Source organism: Podarcis muralis, chromosome 9, assembly GCF_964188315.1.
Source record: "Podarcis muralis chromosome 9, rPodMur119.hap1.1, whole genome shotgun sequence".
NCBI classification, from domain to species: Eukaryota; Metazoa; Chordata; class Lepidosauria; order Squamata; family Lacertidae; genus Podarcis; species Podarcis muralis.
Genome location: NC_135663.1, coordinates 23,460,755 through 23,475,518, shown reverse-complemented (window position 1 = coordinate 23,475,518; position 14,764 = coordinate 23,460,755). Strand labels below are relative to the sequence as shown.

At 42.8% G+C, this 14,764-nt stretch overlaps 2 protein-coding genes across 9 annotated transcripts in view; one reads left to right on the top strand and one right to left on the bottom strand.

Moving 5' to 3' along the window:
• Nucleotides 1-10,284, bottom strand: part of AIMP1 (aminoacyl tRNA synthetase complex interacting multifunctional protein 1) — a 38,184-nt gene extending 27,900 nt beyond the window's left edge. Inside the window, exons 1-2 of one of the 5 annotated variants that reach the window (XM_028743471.2) lie at nucleotides 10,150-10,284; nucleotides 8,136-8,234 (exon numbers count right to left, since the gene is read on the bottom strand). In XM_028743471.2, the coding sequence (XP_028599304.2) occupies nucleotides 8,136-8,137 (2 nt within the window). In that variant the 5' untranslated portion in view covers nucleotides 8,138-8,234; nucleotides 10,150-10,284. Of the gene's footprint in view, nucleotides 1-6,823; nucleotides 6,959-8,135; nucleotides 8,235-9,688; nucleotides 9,844-10,149 lie in introns of those variants that run through there. The other 4 variants (XM_028743472.2, XM_028743475.2, XM_028743473.2 and 1 more) reach the window with 4 other exon arrangements.
• Nucleotides 10,285-10,308: 24 nt separating this feature from the next.
• TBCK (TBC1 domain containing kinase) overlaps nucleotides 10,309-14,764 on the top strand; it is an 85,396-nt gene continuing 80,940 nt past the window's right edge. Inside the window, exons 1-3 of one of the 4 annotated variants that reach the window (XM_028743223.2) lie at nucleotides 10,369-10,601; nucleotides 11,013-11,107; nucleotides 14,379-14,615. In XM_028743223.2, coding sequence (XP_028599056.2) covers nucleotides 14,423-14,615 — 193 coding nt within the window. In that variant the 5' untranslated portion in view covers nucleotides 10,369-10,601; nucleotides 11,013-11,107; nucleotides 14,379-14,422. The other 3 variants (XM_028743222.2, XM_028743221.2, XM_028743224.2) reach the window with 3 other exon arrangements.

Sequence of the window (14,764 nt, the reverse complement as noted above, 5' to 3'; positions counted from 1 at the left end):
AGCTGTTTTAGTAGAACATGAGAACTTCAGTAGGTTAAGTTCAGCTGCGGGACTCTTGAACAAGTCAAATCACGATCCTACTCAATTCACATTGCGGAAGCTTAGTTGAGAGCTCTTTAGTAGCACTTAGCAGATTTCAGTTGAATCACTTCATAAACTTTTTACTGCTGCTTAAACCTACCAATTTCAGCCTACCTGCGCAACAGATTTCTTAAATAAATAAATAAATGTGTGATCTGCAAGATAGTATACTTCCACTTAAACTTTCTTCTATTAAGGGGCACTTACTGGGAGTAAGCCCCACAAAACTCACAAGAAATTTACTTCTGAGTAAGCATGTACAGGACAGTGATGTTACTCAAAGAAAGCAATGAAACTAAGAGTACAAGGTTAAGCACTTCCTCAGTAGCACTATATGTAAGATAATCCTGATAACAGCTGAAAATAGATCACCAGGGAATTTTTTTAACAGGTTCTGTTACAACAGAGAAGTCTCCCTATGACTAGTGTATCTATTTTGAACTGCTAGGATTTCAATCTCTGTTGTCTAGTTCAGGCAGTGCACTGATATTCTACACAATTTCTACACTGAGCAGAATACAGCCATACAAGAACCCTAAGTAAAACTGTTCAACATCTACAGTTCTAAAGATAGTCATTGCAGAAGAGCTATGCCAACAGCGGTACGGAGACAGATTTTACCGCTGCCAAACAGGCAAGTTGCTTTTCTTTTTAAAACCAGAATGCCTTTTCAGCTACAGATTTTTATTTTTTTAAATCTCTGGATACACTCTTCTCTTTTGTCTGCGCTGTAGCTGCTTAGGAGAGTGGCCCTAGTTTCTAACTCTCAGAGTCCCACATCTCTTTGTCATTTTGGCAGAACATTTTACTGTATGGTAATTGGAATAATTAAGCCATCCCAAGTACATTTTTAATATCATTCCTAATAGGAATACAAACCCATTCAGACCACAAAGTCCCCCCCCCCCCCTCTAAATACAGTCTATAAAGTATGTTGAGTTATGTGGGAACAATCACACTTGCTGGTCTAGCAAATCTTTCTGGCCACCCATTCCAAGACTGCGCTAATGATTCCACTTCTGCTCTCTGGATACTAAAATAAGGATGCTATAACAAAGACGTGTACAATAACTTCTCTTTCTCACAGGCTACAGTGGTGCATTTGCCAGCTAGCTAAACTTATCACAAACACACCCACACCATGTTATATATTGATTTGAGTTCTAAGCAGCGTTCTAAATCTGCAGGCGCATTTTGTACCTGGCTACTGGCCACCTGAAACCAAGTGAAGATGCCTGGGCACCAGTATAGTGCCTGATGTCTCCACTATCTGTAGGCACATGCCTGGGGATCCTTGGATCTTGACTGTTTTCACACACTAGTAGCACATTCTGTGGAATTCTATCCGTTATATTTTATCTATGCATTTAGAATGAATTTCAGAAACCGAAAAGTCATGCAGTGGTACCTTGGTTCTTGAACGGGATCCATTCTGGAAGTCTGTTCAACTTCTGAAAATGTTCAAAAACCAATTGGAAGCCATGGAAGCAGTGTCGGATGCTTGGCTTTCAAAAAATGTCCGCAAACACTTCTGGGTTTGCGGCGCTCGGGAGCCAAAACGTCCGAGTCACAAGGCGTTCGAGAACCAAGGTACGACTGTATTCAAAATATGACTTTCCAGATGTCTGGCCCCAAACTGGCAACTAGGCATTCTGTTTTGGTGACTGTAACCCTAGTTTAAGAAGCCATTTGGTGCCTAACTTATATAGCTGAGTTTTTAATACTGGTTCTAAGCTACCATGCACCCATGTTACTCGCCCTTACAAGTTCTCTGTCGAAGCTTTCATGCTTTACAAAAATAGAAAGATAAAAGTATTATGCCTAACCGTGGAAGTAAAAAAAATAAAATACAACAAAAGCCTGAATATGAATTTGTACAGAAGCATTACCTTTGAAAAAAATGGGAAAATGCAATATTTTTCTTTTAAAAAATCTTATTATATTGGTTCACCGACACATAATCATATAGTTAATTCTACAGCCCTAAATGGGCAAGGGAGTTAGCTTTCTTAAAATTGAAGTCACACAGAAGAACAATTTAAATTGCAAATTGGCTCTGCTTGGCAAGCAGGTCTTTTCTCCTTCCAGGTGCTGAACAAAGACAATCCCAAAGCAGTCTCGACCGAAATAAAGCCTCAACCAACACTTCTACCTCTTTCCTCATCTTCATACAACTGTTCTTAGTCTAACTTGGGTGGAATGGAATAGTCACTTGAATTTAGACTCCCAAATGACAGCTACACTGACAAGATAGAAATCACATTCATCGATCATCTGCCTATTTACTCAGAATAAAGTCTCTCTAAGTACAAAGTATGGTATCCAATGAAGTAATTTGCTTAGTGCAAGGACTTCTGGCTGTGCAACATACCGTATTTTTCACCCCATAGGACGCACCTAGTTTTTTTTTGGGGGGGGGGGGGAAATAAAGGGGAAAAATTTATTTTCCCCCCAGGCGCGGGGGAAGCCCGAGCTTCCCCCGACCCCAGCCCCCAGAACAGGCTGCTGCCTGCAAGCCTTGCGAGCCCAGCGGGACCTCCCGCCGGGCGCGCAAGGCTTACGGACAGCTTCCCGAAATATGGGGCGTCCTCCGGAGGGCACCCCGTGCTTCAGGATACAGGCTGCCGCCCCAAGCCTCGCGTGCCCGGCGGTACCTCCCGCCGGGTGCGGGAGGCTTGCGGACACCTTCCCAAAGCACGGGGCGTCCTCTGGAGGGCGCCCCGTGCTGCCTGCAAGCCTTGCGAGCCCGCGGGAACTCCCCCGGGCTCGCAAGGCTTGCGGATAGCTTCCTGAAGCCTGGAGAGCGAGAGGGGTCGGTGCGCACCGATGCCTCTTGCTCTCGAGGCTTCAGCGAAAGCCTGCATTCACCCTATAGGACGCACACACATTTCCCCTTCATTTTTGGAGGGGGAAAAGTGCGTCCTATAGGAACTGTTCTGGAGGTTCCTCCAACCCTCTGGAGCAAATCTGGGGAAGATGGGGAGTGGCGAGGAAGTTCCATTGCACATAAAGAAATATATGTGCTAAACGGAACTACTTCATTGGACACTACCTAGCGAAACTAAGGATTCCCGGCCTGCAATGGATGCCTAGGATTACAGCCAAAACAATTTCAGCTAAAAATGCAGGCTGTTATCAGCATGGATGTACCGTAGTTCACTTCAATCCAAATGAACCCAATACCTTCGCAAAAAAAAGTAGTAAGCAGTTAAGTTTGGAGAATTAATCAGCAAATTTTCAATTAACTTTAGTACATCCTGAAAAATAGGTATTTGGTCTATTTAGACTGGGATCTTAGGTGTTTGCTGACAGAAGGGGTTTTTAACAAGGAAGGGTTCCTCCCATGAAGGAATTCTTCCTCCGTGAACAGAAGCTTCTCCTGATCACAAATAAAAACGTAGGACCCAAGCCACTAATAATTTATTTTTCGAACACCTTATGCCTGAATGGCTTGAACCTCCTTCTATAGCTAATGGCAATCTTCCTGCTACACAAGGGATAGTTTGAAGTCCCATATACAGTACTGCTGGATATACATGAAACGCTGTCTGGTGTTCCACCCAGAAACAACACTTACACAATAGACATGTTTAATAGCCTCCACATGGCTCTGGTACAGCCACAGTTTTCTGATCCATTACCTGCTCCTGGCCTTTTAAATTCCAGACCAGAGCTGCAACTAGCAAATTATCAACCACTGACCAGAGGATTGGCTGTATGCATAAGAGCCAATTTACACTCCTACTCAGCCAAAGCTCACTGGAGGGCCATGGGCGGTCACCCTCTCTCATTCCTTAGGCCAAGCCTGCTTTGAGATCATCTGCATTCAGCACCTGGAGGAAGAAGGGACCTGCCTGCCAAGCAGAGCCAATTTGCAGTTTAAATTGTTTTCATGTGTGACTTGAATTTTAAGAAAGCATTCTATCCAAGCAGTTGCTAAGTTCCGCTTAAACATTTGCACAAATAAAATCTCAAGGAAAGCACAGAGCATTGGAATGCTTTTGGAAAGGTAAGGCTTAATGTGTGACTGAAGAAAGCATCATTGGATGAGGAAATCTCAGTACGGGTTCAGAACGGGACCAGTGTGAAAACAGAAAGCGAGATGGCACAACTTTCATGTTTAGGAGAAAGGGTTGGGAAGAAAGAAGGTCTATGGATAGCCATCTCCTTTCACAGAAGCCAAAGTTATCTTCATTGTTGGGAAGTTATTGCTAGTTACAATACCATGATGATCTGGATAAGCGTTAACCAAACTGAATCCTGGCAAGACAAAATAAATTATGATTAGCGAGCTGGAGAAAGTGTGCATCTTGGGTGTGCTCCAACACATGACTTTGATGCTTGACGCCTAAAGCCACAGCTCTGGTTAGAAACACATTTTACCAGATTTAGATGGTCAAAGAGGCAGCTATAACTTGTCCTCTAGCCAAGTTCTCACCACTGTTATTCATCCAATGGCAAGGTCTAACTTAGATTACAAAAACATGCTCGACGTTCGGCTCTCCTTAGAAAGTTAGTAAGCTTAACCAGTTTAAAATGCAGTAGCCCGCTTTTTGGAAATAGTTCCAATCCGGAGTCCATTTTAACTGGCTGATATCTTATGGAATATTCGCCCTAGAGAACTTCAGAGGACTTTCTTTTGCATCCACCATCAGCAGCTTCCCCCACCCAAGCATTTATGTTGGATAGATTTATAGTTAATCTGTTATTAGTCTTGTTTTGACCAGCTGTTTCAGCTGTTGTCTGATATTTTTATGGGCTTTTAAATTCATTAATGGTTTTTAAAAAAATGTTTTACATGTTGGTTTGAATGCCCATTTGGCTGGAAAGGTGATTAAGTAGTTGTATAAATAAACTTGCACCACAGGCCATATTACTATGGCACAAGCATACAATTATTCCTTTCATTTATGTTACTACCCACAATTAAATTTACATTCTCCTCCCCCAAGTTCCAAAATGCCTAGTCCCTGCACTCATTTTAAAGCAGAGTTACCAGAGCTTCATACAAAAGCTTCTGCTATGGGCCAAAGAGTGCAATCCTATACGTGTTTTATTGCTGGTTTGGAAAGAAGTGTTATGTTGTCATAGTGAACTGCATTTTATTATAAATTCTTTTTTAACTGATGGGCTTTCTGCTGGAATGAGATATACTTCCAGGTAGGTGACAAGCCCCACTGAAGACACTAAAATTAATTTCATCGATCATAGAATTTTAAACTTGGAATGTACCACAAGGGTCATCTAGTCCAACCCCCCCTGCAATGCAGGAATGTTTCACCCAATGTGGAACTCGAACCTGTGATCCTGAGATTAAGAGCTGAGATTTAGAGTCTCATGCTCTACTGACTGAGCTATCTCAGTAAACAAGCAGACAACCAAGCTGTGAATCACATTAATTCTAAGTGATCTATTTAATAAGTTAAATATTTTTGAAGTGATACATTGAACAATAGCACAAAATGCATTTTGAAGATCCAAGTTTCATTACATGGAGATATTTCCACTTAAACATATGCAAGCAGGAACAAAACTTAACAGAAGTTTTCAATTGAGATCTTAATGCTTACACATTTTATCTTTTCCATGCAAGAGGCATTTTAACCGAATTATACGGAAACATCCATTGTTGATATTCATCTGATATCTTTTGGAGCTAATCGTTGTGCTATGTTTTAAAGAGTGTTTCCATTATAACTGTAACCTGTGCTATATATGCAAACACAGAGTAAATACATTATGTGTGAAGCAGCATAGAAGCTGCCAGAGTTGAAAATAACTCCAATACTAAAAGAAAAAAAAATATCTCTTAACTATCTCTTGGGAGACCACGATGAAATATGGAAACAGATGTTCAGTTTATTTAAGACATTTATATCCCACCTTTTGCATAAGCCTCAAGGCAGTTAACATAACCACATATAAACAATAAAACACAAAAGACATAAAATAAAGCCACGGTGAGCTAGTACAAAAACTATTAAACAGCAACCTATACAATTTTAAAAGGGGTGACCAGATAATATGTAAAAATAAAAGGATTGGGATGGACTTTACCTGCTGCCTAAAGAACAGTAAATAAAGGGGGGGGGTACTAAGTGAACATACTTATGGAATAAATTTATCCATAGAGAAGGTCCTCCAGTTCTTTAGATCAGCATGATCACTGTTCTGTATTATAGTAATAAATGCTATTAAAAATAAAGGATACCACATTAAACATTTTAATAAAAGGTCACAGCTAAATAAATGGTTGGAAATATGGTCTGTATTTGAAGAAGTCAACCACATTATATTTACAGAATTGTTTGGCAACACCACTCAAAGATGTAACAAAATGCCCTGGTATCTTGTAGCATTTAACTTATTTAATTTGTATCCTTTAACTTATTTAAGTTACTGCAGTCATTTGCAGGTTTTTACATACTCCTCAAAGATCAAGGCACTCTGACTATACACTCGTTTGTTGGGCAATCACTGCAGCTAAACAAGTTAGGTGGACTCAATATCAGCAACATATTTGAAAGTTAATGTCAGCTTGTTTCCTTGGAAGTGAGAAAATCTGCAGCAGAGAAAGCTCCAGCTGCACACTTGCTTCAATTATTGTGCAAGACAAAAAGATCTCCACTTTTAGCATTGCCTGGATATGTATAACGCTCAAAACCTAAACAGGACTGCTTCTTAAACAATATTCTTTGATTCCTGGTTATTGTAACAGGAGTCTCAAAACTTTCCTCCTCACCTCTACAAATGTATAGAAGAATCATGCCTTGAAAACCAATTCAGATGCTTCCATTTATAGTATGTTTGTCCTTCATGCCTGAGACATAGGTTGCAGTATTCCCAAATGTAGAAAGGCACTCACTTTTACGGTAGCTTGCTTAATCCCAGAGAACAATGCATTACAGAAAATTAGTCAACATATATAATGAGTGAGTCTGGTTTTTATAAAGGGAGAGGTAGTCTCAGACAACTTACAGTGAAATCCTATAACGTCTATTCAGAGGTAAATCCAACTGAGTTCACTGGGATTTACTACTAGGTAGGAGAGAACAGGACTTCAGCCTAAGAAGCAAACAGAACACCCCAACAGGCACTGAGTGCCGTGTAACAATAAGATTTTTAAAAATTCAGGGGTATAAGCCACAAAACATGTGGGATTTCAGCAGCATCACAATGCAGGAAATAAGGAAAAGTGAAGTGAGAGAAGGAAAAAGGGAGATTGAATGGGCAAGAAGAGACTCAAACTGCAGGAGGAGATATCAAAGAAAAAAATTTCTGGTGAATTTCCTCCACTTTGAAGAAAGTTTACAACTTTAGCGGCTCAGAAAAAAGTCAAGAGGGGAAACTGAGTAAGAAATGCACACACACATTGAAGCTAGAGGGTTGGAGACTCAAGACAGAAGAAAGCAAGTACTTGCTCACAAAGTGCATAGTGCAATTTGCTCCCACTATATGTAATGGTGGATGTCAACTTGACCAGCTTTAAAATATCAAATTTGTGGAGGATAAGGCCATTGACAGAGAGGCCAGATGACAAAGCTTGCCTAACCAACGACAGAATTCAGAGTCCCCACCACCTTCTGCACTGCAGCAGGTTGTTCAACTCTCATAGCAAGCAAGATTAGGGAGAGCCTAGACAACTGGGCCACTGAGGGGATTCTAAGCAACTGGAAGAGTGATTTGCCAACTGTGAAGCCAGCTGCCATTTCAAAATGCTTTTTGCCAATGTGCACAGAGCAGAAGCATAAAAGAAGAAAGGAATGGAAGCTACTTAAGGCCTCAGGACAAGCATAGTTGAACTCTTATAGGAAGAACTGTACCTGCCAGTTCTCTCACATAAATGATCCCTCAATCCTCACCTACAGAATAAAAATGTCCTCTTCTCGTTCCTAGTCTAAGGAAAAACAGTTTTAAAAATGAAGCGCTATGGGGGCAGGACACAAGACTCAGAACCCCACTTTTGCTCTTTAACATGGTCCACTCACTGCCAATGCCTACGTTTTGCTTCCCCTTAATTCAATGTTACATAAATAGATGTTAGCACAACTCACATTTAACAAGCACAGTCAGCGCAGATATCCACGCTGCAAAATTCAGCAGAAGACAGGACCGCAAATCTGCTTCCTCTTCCCTGCCAAATCTGTAAGCACCTGATATCAGGAGAGGCAGTATTAAGCACACAAATATCTCTGGAGAAAAGTCGTGTAAATTTAAGAAAGCACTGTGCTCTCAGGACATTGCACAAACAATATTAATCACCATTAAGTATTATACAGCTCACCATAGGGATTAGTAATTTTTGCACTATGATAATTTAAGAGGCACATGGCAGGAGGAGTTACAATATATTTCAGAAAGAATTTGATGGAGAGTTACCAACAGAAGCACACACTGTGGAGAAATGAGGAGTGACAGGGTTAGCTGAGATGAGTAACCACCAACTCACTTCTGATGAAGCAGATACACCCATAGTTTGGGAGACTAGCTGCAGGCTAATTTTGTCCTTCCCATAATTCAGAGATTTAACCTGGCCACAACCCATCCAGCATCGATAGTTTCTCTCTACATTCGTCCCCACACCCTTCACTATCATATCTCACCAAGAGTCAATCTCAGAAATTGTTCTTTACATTCTCACGCTGCACCTTTCAGCACTATGCTTAGAAATAATTGCTTCAGGGCAATCTGATAAACCTAATAATTTGAACCAAGGCTTGGTGGAACTTAAATCTAGAATCTGCATCCATTTCCAAGGTTCAGTCTTGTGAAGATAAAGTACCTGTGAACATGTACCAAGCACTCTTTCCCATCCTGTCAAGTAATAACCACAACCAACTTTCAGGAGCCAAGAATGAAGATGAAGTTGGCATGTAAAGGAAATAGAAGGAATGTTTTCTTAGCTCCAGCATTTCAAAGCTAAACACAGACTGCAAACCTATTATATGCTTCCAGAGGGATAGCTTTGTTAATGTGTTGCAGCAATCTTTTGTGACATCTTAAAAGATGGATAAATTCATTTGTACACTAGAATTAGATACATGATGTGCTAGCACTTGACAGGAATGTAAATAGCTGCCTTGTATTGGGTTTATCTAGCCAAGTACTGTGCCCTCTGATGGGCAGTTGTTCTCTACATCACCTGGCGCTGGTTTCTTTTAACTGTTGATGCCAGGGACTGAACTTTGGACCAGGCATAAGCTGACAGTATGTACTTGTATCTCCCTGAGAAAAATGGGACCAAATAGCCCCAAAACTCTAGATAAGACAAACTAGTTTAAAGGAACGACAGCGGCATCAGCTTTGGAACAAGCTTTCACCCAAACAAGACCAACGAGTGCCCACGCAGCCACCCAAGTTCATGACTTTCCGGTCCTTACATCCTCGCTGTGTCCACAGGATACTTCTCTCCCCTCCCCCAATTGCTACTCTTTGCCCTCCCTTCACTTTTTCTTCCAAAATACCTTTTGTGACCCGGCTCCTCCTGTGCAAGTGATAAAAAAATAAAATGGCAAGACAATAAGAGGATTATGACTACCCACAGGGTCTCTTTCCCCCACCTCCATTAGTGTGGCCTCTACAAACAGGCACTGTCACTATTACTTACATTTCATTTGCCACACTGACTTTACGACCACTTGCCTATACGAAATCCCAGTTGTGTGTGAGAGAGAAATCACCTATATTTTAGTCCACGAATGCTTATGCCAGAATAAAAACGCATTCGTCTTTTGGGTTGGTAGAAGACCATTTCTTTTTTTCTTTTCTTTTTTTGTGTGTGGTTCTTTCATGCTGCAAGAGACCGACCCCTCTACAAAATATTGCCATTAGGGCAGCAGTTTTCCCAATTCCCTTATCTCCAACCCCCCCCCCCCTCCCCAGGAACGAAGGGCTCCTTCATGCCATTTACAGGCCTTACCCTAAGAGCTCCCCCACCCCTTCAGCGAAAGGTAGGCCAGCGAAAGGTAACCCACCCTCCACCCCTTATAACCACGAAGGGAATGAGAAAGAGAAGCGACCCCACTCAGCCTCTCGCCGCTCCCCAGTTTAACTGCCCCCAAAACTTACCCGCTCAGGATTCACGGGCAGCGGAAACGTGCCCGTTCTACGCATGCGCGAGCACGTCGCACGCCCCGCGGGAGGGGGAGAGGTCGGGGAGAAGAAGAAAAAAGCGGCGTGCGCGTTTGCGTCAACACATTCTCTTGGCCAATCGGGCGCGGAGGGAAGCGAGGTGGGTGGAGCCGCGGGAGGAAGGGGTACCGGCGAAGGGAGAGCGAGGTGTGTGTGTGTTTATGGGCGCGCGCTTGTCTGCGCGTATTACAGGTGGTGCTCATGAGGGCTAGAAACTTGACGGGCAGGGGGAGGTGGATTTAACAGCCCGGGTAAGGCGAGTCCGGGCGGCGGCGGACGCTGGGTGTCATTGTAGGGCAGGCTGGCGGCGGCTTGTTCCCTGTTAGGTGTTTTGCGTTTCCTATAAGGCCTGGTTCAGGGCCTGGTTTAGATTTGATGAGCTACTGAAGGTAATGGGGCCCTTTATTTGTCCAGCTGTCCTTCGTCAACAACAAATTGTAACTGTTTTTTTGTGTTGAATATATGCTACATGGTAATTTGTGGACCTAATAGGTATCTAAAGCCATTTGCACATAACAGAATGTGTATTTAATCGAAGTAATTGCTGAACGAAAAACAGTTAAGAAATATATTAATATTAATACTTTTCCTTTAATTTTTTTGGGCCCCCCCCCAAGAGAGTGGAGCCCTAAGCTATAGCTTGTACAAGCTATAGCTTGTAAATCCAACACTGGCCTGGTTCTAGGACCGTGTTGTTATTTCATGTATCAGAAGGTACTTTTGAAAATGGGCTGGGTGGGGGGAATGCTGTCTGCTTTCAATGCTCCCCAAGAATCCTGAAAAGGTTGCTTTTCCAATAGGTTGCAGTGTAGCTTAATCCTCCTTAAGGCTCCTGTGTGGCTTACTTTGAGAGGAAGTTATCATTTTGTGGTTTTTCACTTGCCCTCAGAGATAGGTAAGTTGATGATCTCCAGATGTTGGGCTGGGTGAAAGGAGTGGGGGTGTTTACTTACTTAGGCTATAGTCACAAAGCCCAATTCCCACTCCATTAGTTCTACCTAAACCTGTGCCGCTGCTGCTACCATTCAGCCTGCTGCCTTATTCCCTCTGTAACCTTAACTTGATGTTAACATGGTAACCATGGGGGTACAGGTGCAGTACAAAGCCAGTCAGATGCAAATATTGTATCGGGTTGTATTTGAGTAGACCTAAGTTGGCCATGCCCATCGACTTCAACAGATCTGCTCCAAGTTGGGCTTAGAATGATGATCGCTCAATATATTTAGCAAATGTTTCACGGAATTCTAGAGTTGGAAGAGACCTCGAGGGTCATTGCAGGTGGGTTGGGAAGCCGTCCCACATTCCTCATGTCACCCAGTGGTGTCGGATGAAGCAAGAATCTGCTCCTCTGGAGCTAGTTTCCCAATATATAAACATATTAAGATAGCAGTCCTATATGTGTTTACCTGGGAATATGTTCCACTGAACCCGGTGGGACTCATGAGTAGCTTTGCATAGGATTCTACTGCTAGTTGTTGTTTTTTAAAGCAGAGTGTCTGTATTACAATCGTTTGGAGAGAGAGGTGAAAATGTAAACCACAGGGTACGGGCTGGGTCAGAAAGGTAGGTATATGTATCTAGCATCTCCATGCTAGATCAGAGGTCAACATCATCATCATCATTATTATTAATAAGCAAACAAACAAACAAGTTTTGTATGCTCCCCTTATGAAGATGGTAGCACCCTCTCAATGTGAAAATACATCTTAGAGTGAGGCTTATGGCTGCAACCACCTTCACCAACCTGGTTATTCTGGACTGCAAGTCTCACTACCCCTGACCATTGACTGTGCTCGCTGTGGCTATTGGGATTTGCATTCCAACATCATCTGGAGGACCTCAAGTTGAGGAAGGTTTGTCTACATTATTCACAGGAATTATCATTCTCTACAGCTGTAGATTGTCTTGCATAAAATTCTTCAAACTATATGTATTCTTTAAAAGCACCCCAGCCATTTCAAAATACGATATTTCATAAATGGCTTTTTGTTCCAATGTTTCCAATTGAAAAACTGTGGGGTGGAGGGAAACCAATCCCCCTCTGATCCTTCTGGGCCTTCACATCTCAATAGCTTTTCCCCAGGTGATTTAGAGCAGATCCTCCAGATGTCATTGGACTCTATGAGCCCTAGCCAGCTTGGTTAATGGTCATTGAAGATGGGAGTTGCAGTCCACCAGGAACTAGACGGCCATAGGTACCCCAGCCCCACTTTAGAGCTTCAGAGGCCATAGGTAGCATCTTAAATTGATCCCTGCAAAAAATTGTTTACCTGCAGTGTTAACCCTGAACTGGAATAATACAATCTATGTTGATTGCTGTGGTCAGCAGTCGGGCTGCCAAATTTGTACAGCCCTGCTGCAAAATGAAGTACATGAAGTATACCCCCAAACGGCTAAGTGACTAGTTTAAAAGTTCAAATTTGGTCCATAGGTTGCTAAAGATACTCATTACTAGGGGATTCTGAAAAAGGAACTTTTTGACTGAAATCCTTCGCTGATTTAAGCGGAATTAAGCCCTTTTGAGGGACGTGGGTGGCGCTGTTTGTAAAAGCCTCAGCGCCTAGGGCTTGCCGATCGAAAGGTCGGCGGTTCGAATCCCCGCGGCGGGGTGCGCTCCCATTGCTCGGTCCCAGCGCCTGCCAACCTAGCAGTTCGAAAGCACCCCTGGGTGCAAGTAGATAAATAGGGACCGCTTACTAGCGGGAAGGTAAACGGCGTTTCCGTGTGCGGCTCTGGCTCGCTAGAGCAGCGATGTCATGCTGGCCACCTGACCCGGAAGTGTCTCCGGACAGCGCTGGCCCCCGGCCTCTTGAGTGAGATGGGCACACAACCCTAGAGTCTGTCAAGACTGGCCCGTACGGGCAGGGGTACCTTTACCTTTACCTTTATAAGCCCTTTTGAATTCAGTGAACTATACTTATTGAATAAGTGTGCCTATGATTGCACTGTTTGTTTTTAAGCATCATAATTCTGGAACAAAAAGATGCCAGCAGAACAGAGTAAACTGGGTAGCAAGTGGACCTGTGACAGATACTGTGCCTGTTTACACTCTTGAAGCATTGTAAATTGCCAGCTGCCTTTTCTGGTTTCATATTTGCACCAGGTGGCTTTTTACACTGCCTTTAGGCATGGGAAAGCCACCTTGAAATATCACACCCATATGCATGGGGGCAAGGACTGATAAAGGCCAGTGTGCGCTTGATGCAGGGGAAAGTGCATTGTGTGGGCCAGGAGGGCAGAAAAGAGCAGTCAGAATTTGGCCAACAGAAGCAGGCCTCAATCTATGGGCCCCTCTGGCAAAAGGCATGTGTTGGGGCCTCAAGCATGTTGCTCCTAATTTGGGGACTGACACTGCTTTGATGTTTGCACACTCAGCTTGAGCTATATTTTATTTCCATGGTGCGCAACTGATCATATTCCCTGTGTCATTTAGCCAGCAGTGGGTGGGAGTTCTGTTTCCCCACAACAGCAGCTCTATATAATGCCAAAAAGTGTTTGCAGTTCAGGGCTCCTACAGATGACCTGCTTATGGAGCATTCATTCTGATTTGCATGAGTGTTCATTCAGATTGGTTCATGGGGATGTTACAGGACATTAAACATGCATCTTGATTTGTCTGCAGGTTGCTTTAAAAACTTTTCAGTGCATTTCTCCATCATATTCTTAACATAAAAAGTCCATTGATGGTTGCTATTTTTTGAAGTGGATTTGGTGATCCAGGGCAACAGGGCATTATAATCTGCTTTAATTGTGTGGTCTTAATTTCTACTATGTACTTGACTCCCTCCTGCAAAATAATGACTGTCTGCTGCTGCTGCTCAAATATGGATGGATGCACAGGCTTTCTAGACTGTATCCTTACTTACTGGACTTGAATAAATAGCATGATTCCTTTGCAGAGTTCAGTTCAGGCTAGAATCCTCTAAATATTCTGTTGACTTGCATTTTATTGCTTTATACATTTTCAGATGCTAAAAACAGCTTTCATTACTCTGTTATAACCAGCAGTCATATCAATCGCATCCGTTTGCTGGACTAGCCTTAAAATTAAACCTGTAGGGTTTAAACTGGTTTTTTCTCTCTATAGGCAGCCTGTTTACTGGTTTGGAGCCTTGCAGCCTGGTTTTATTGTTTGTCTTCCCTTTTTTCTTTTTTTCTTTTTTCAGGGGAACGCTACCTACAAGGAGGGGTATCTCACGTAACTCCTAAGATGTTTCCCTTAAAGGATGCAGAATTGGGAGCCTTTACCTTCTTTGCTTCTGCTCTTCCGAATGATGTTTGTGGGAGCAACGGCCTGCCCTTGACGCCAAACTCCATAAAGATCCTGGGACGCTTTCAGATTCTTAAGACAATTACGCATCCTCGGCTCTGCCAGTATGTGGACATTTCCCGTGGAAAGCATGGTGAGTGTGCTTTCTACCCCCTCCCTGCCCCATAACTTTGGGGTGTGCATGTAGGAGTGTTACAGTAATTATTCTGTGCATGTGTTTCAGAGCATTAGACTTCAAAGCAGCCGTCAGCATTTTTTCCCCCCAAGACGGCAGTTTGCTTT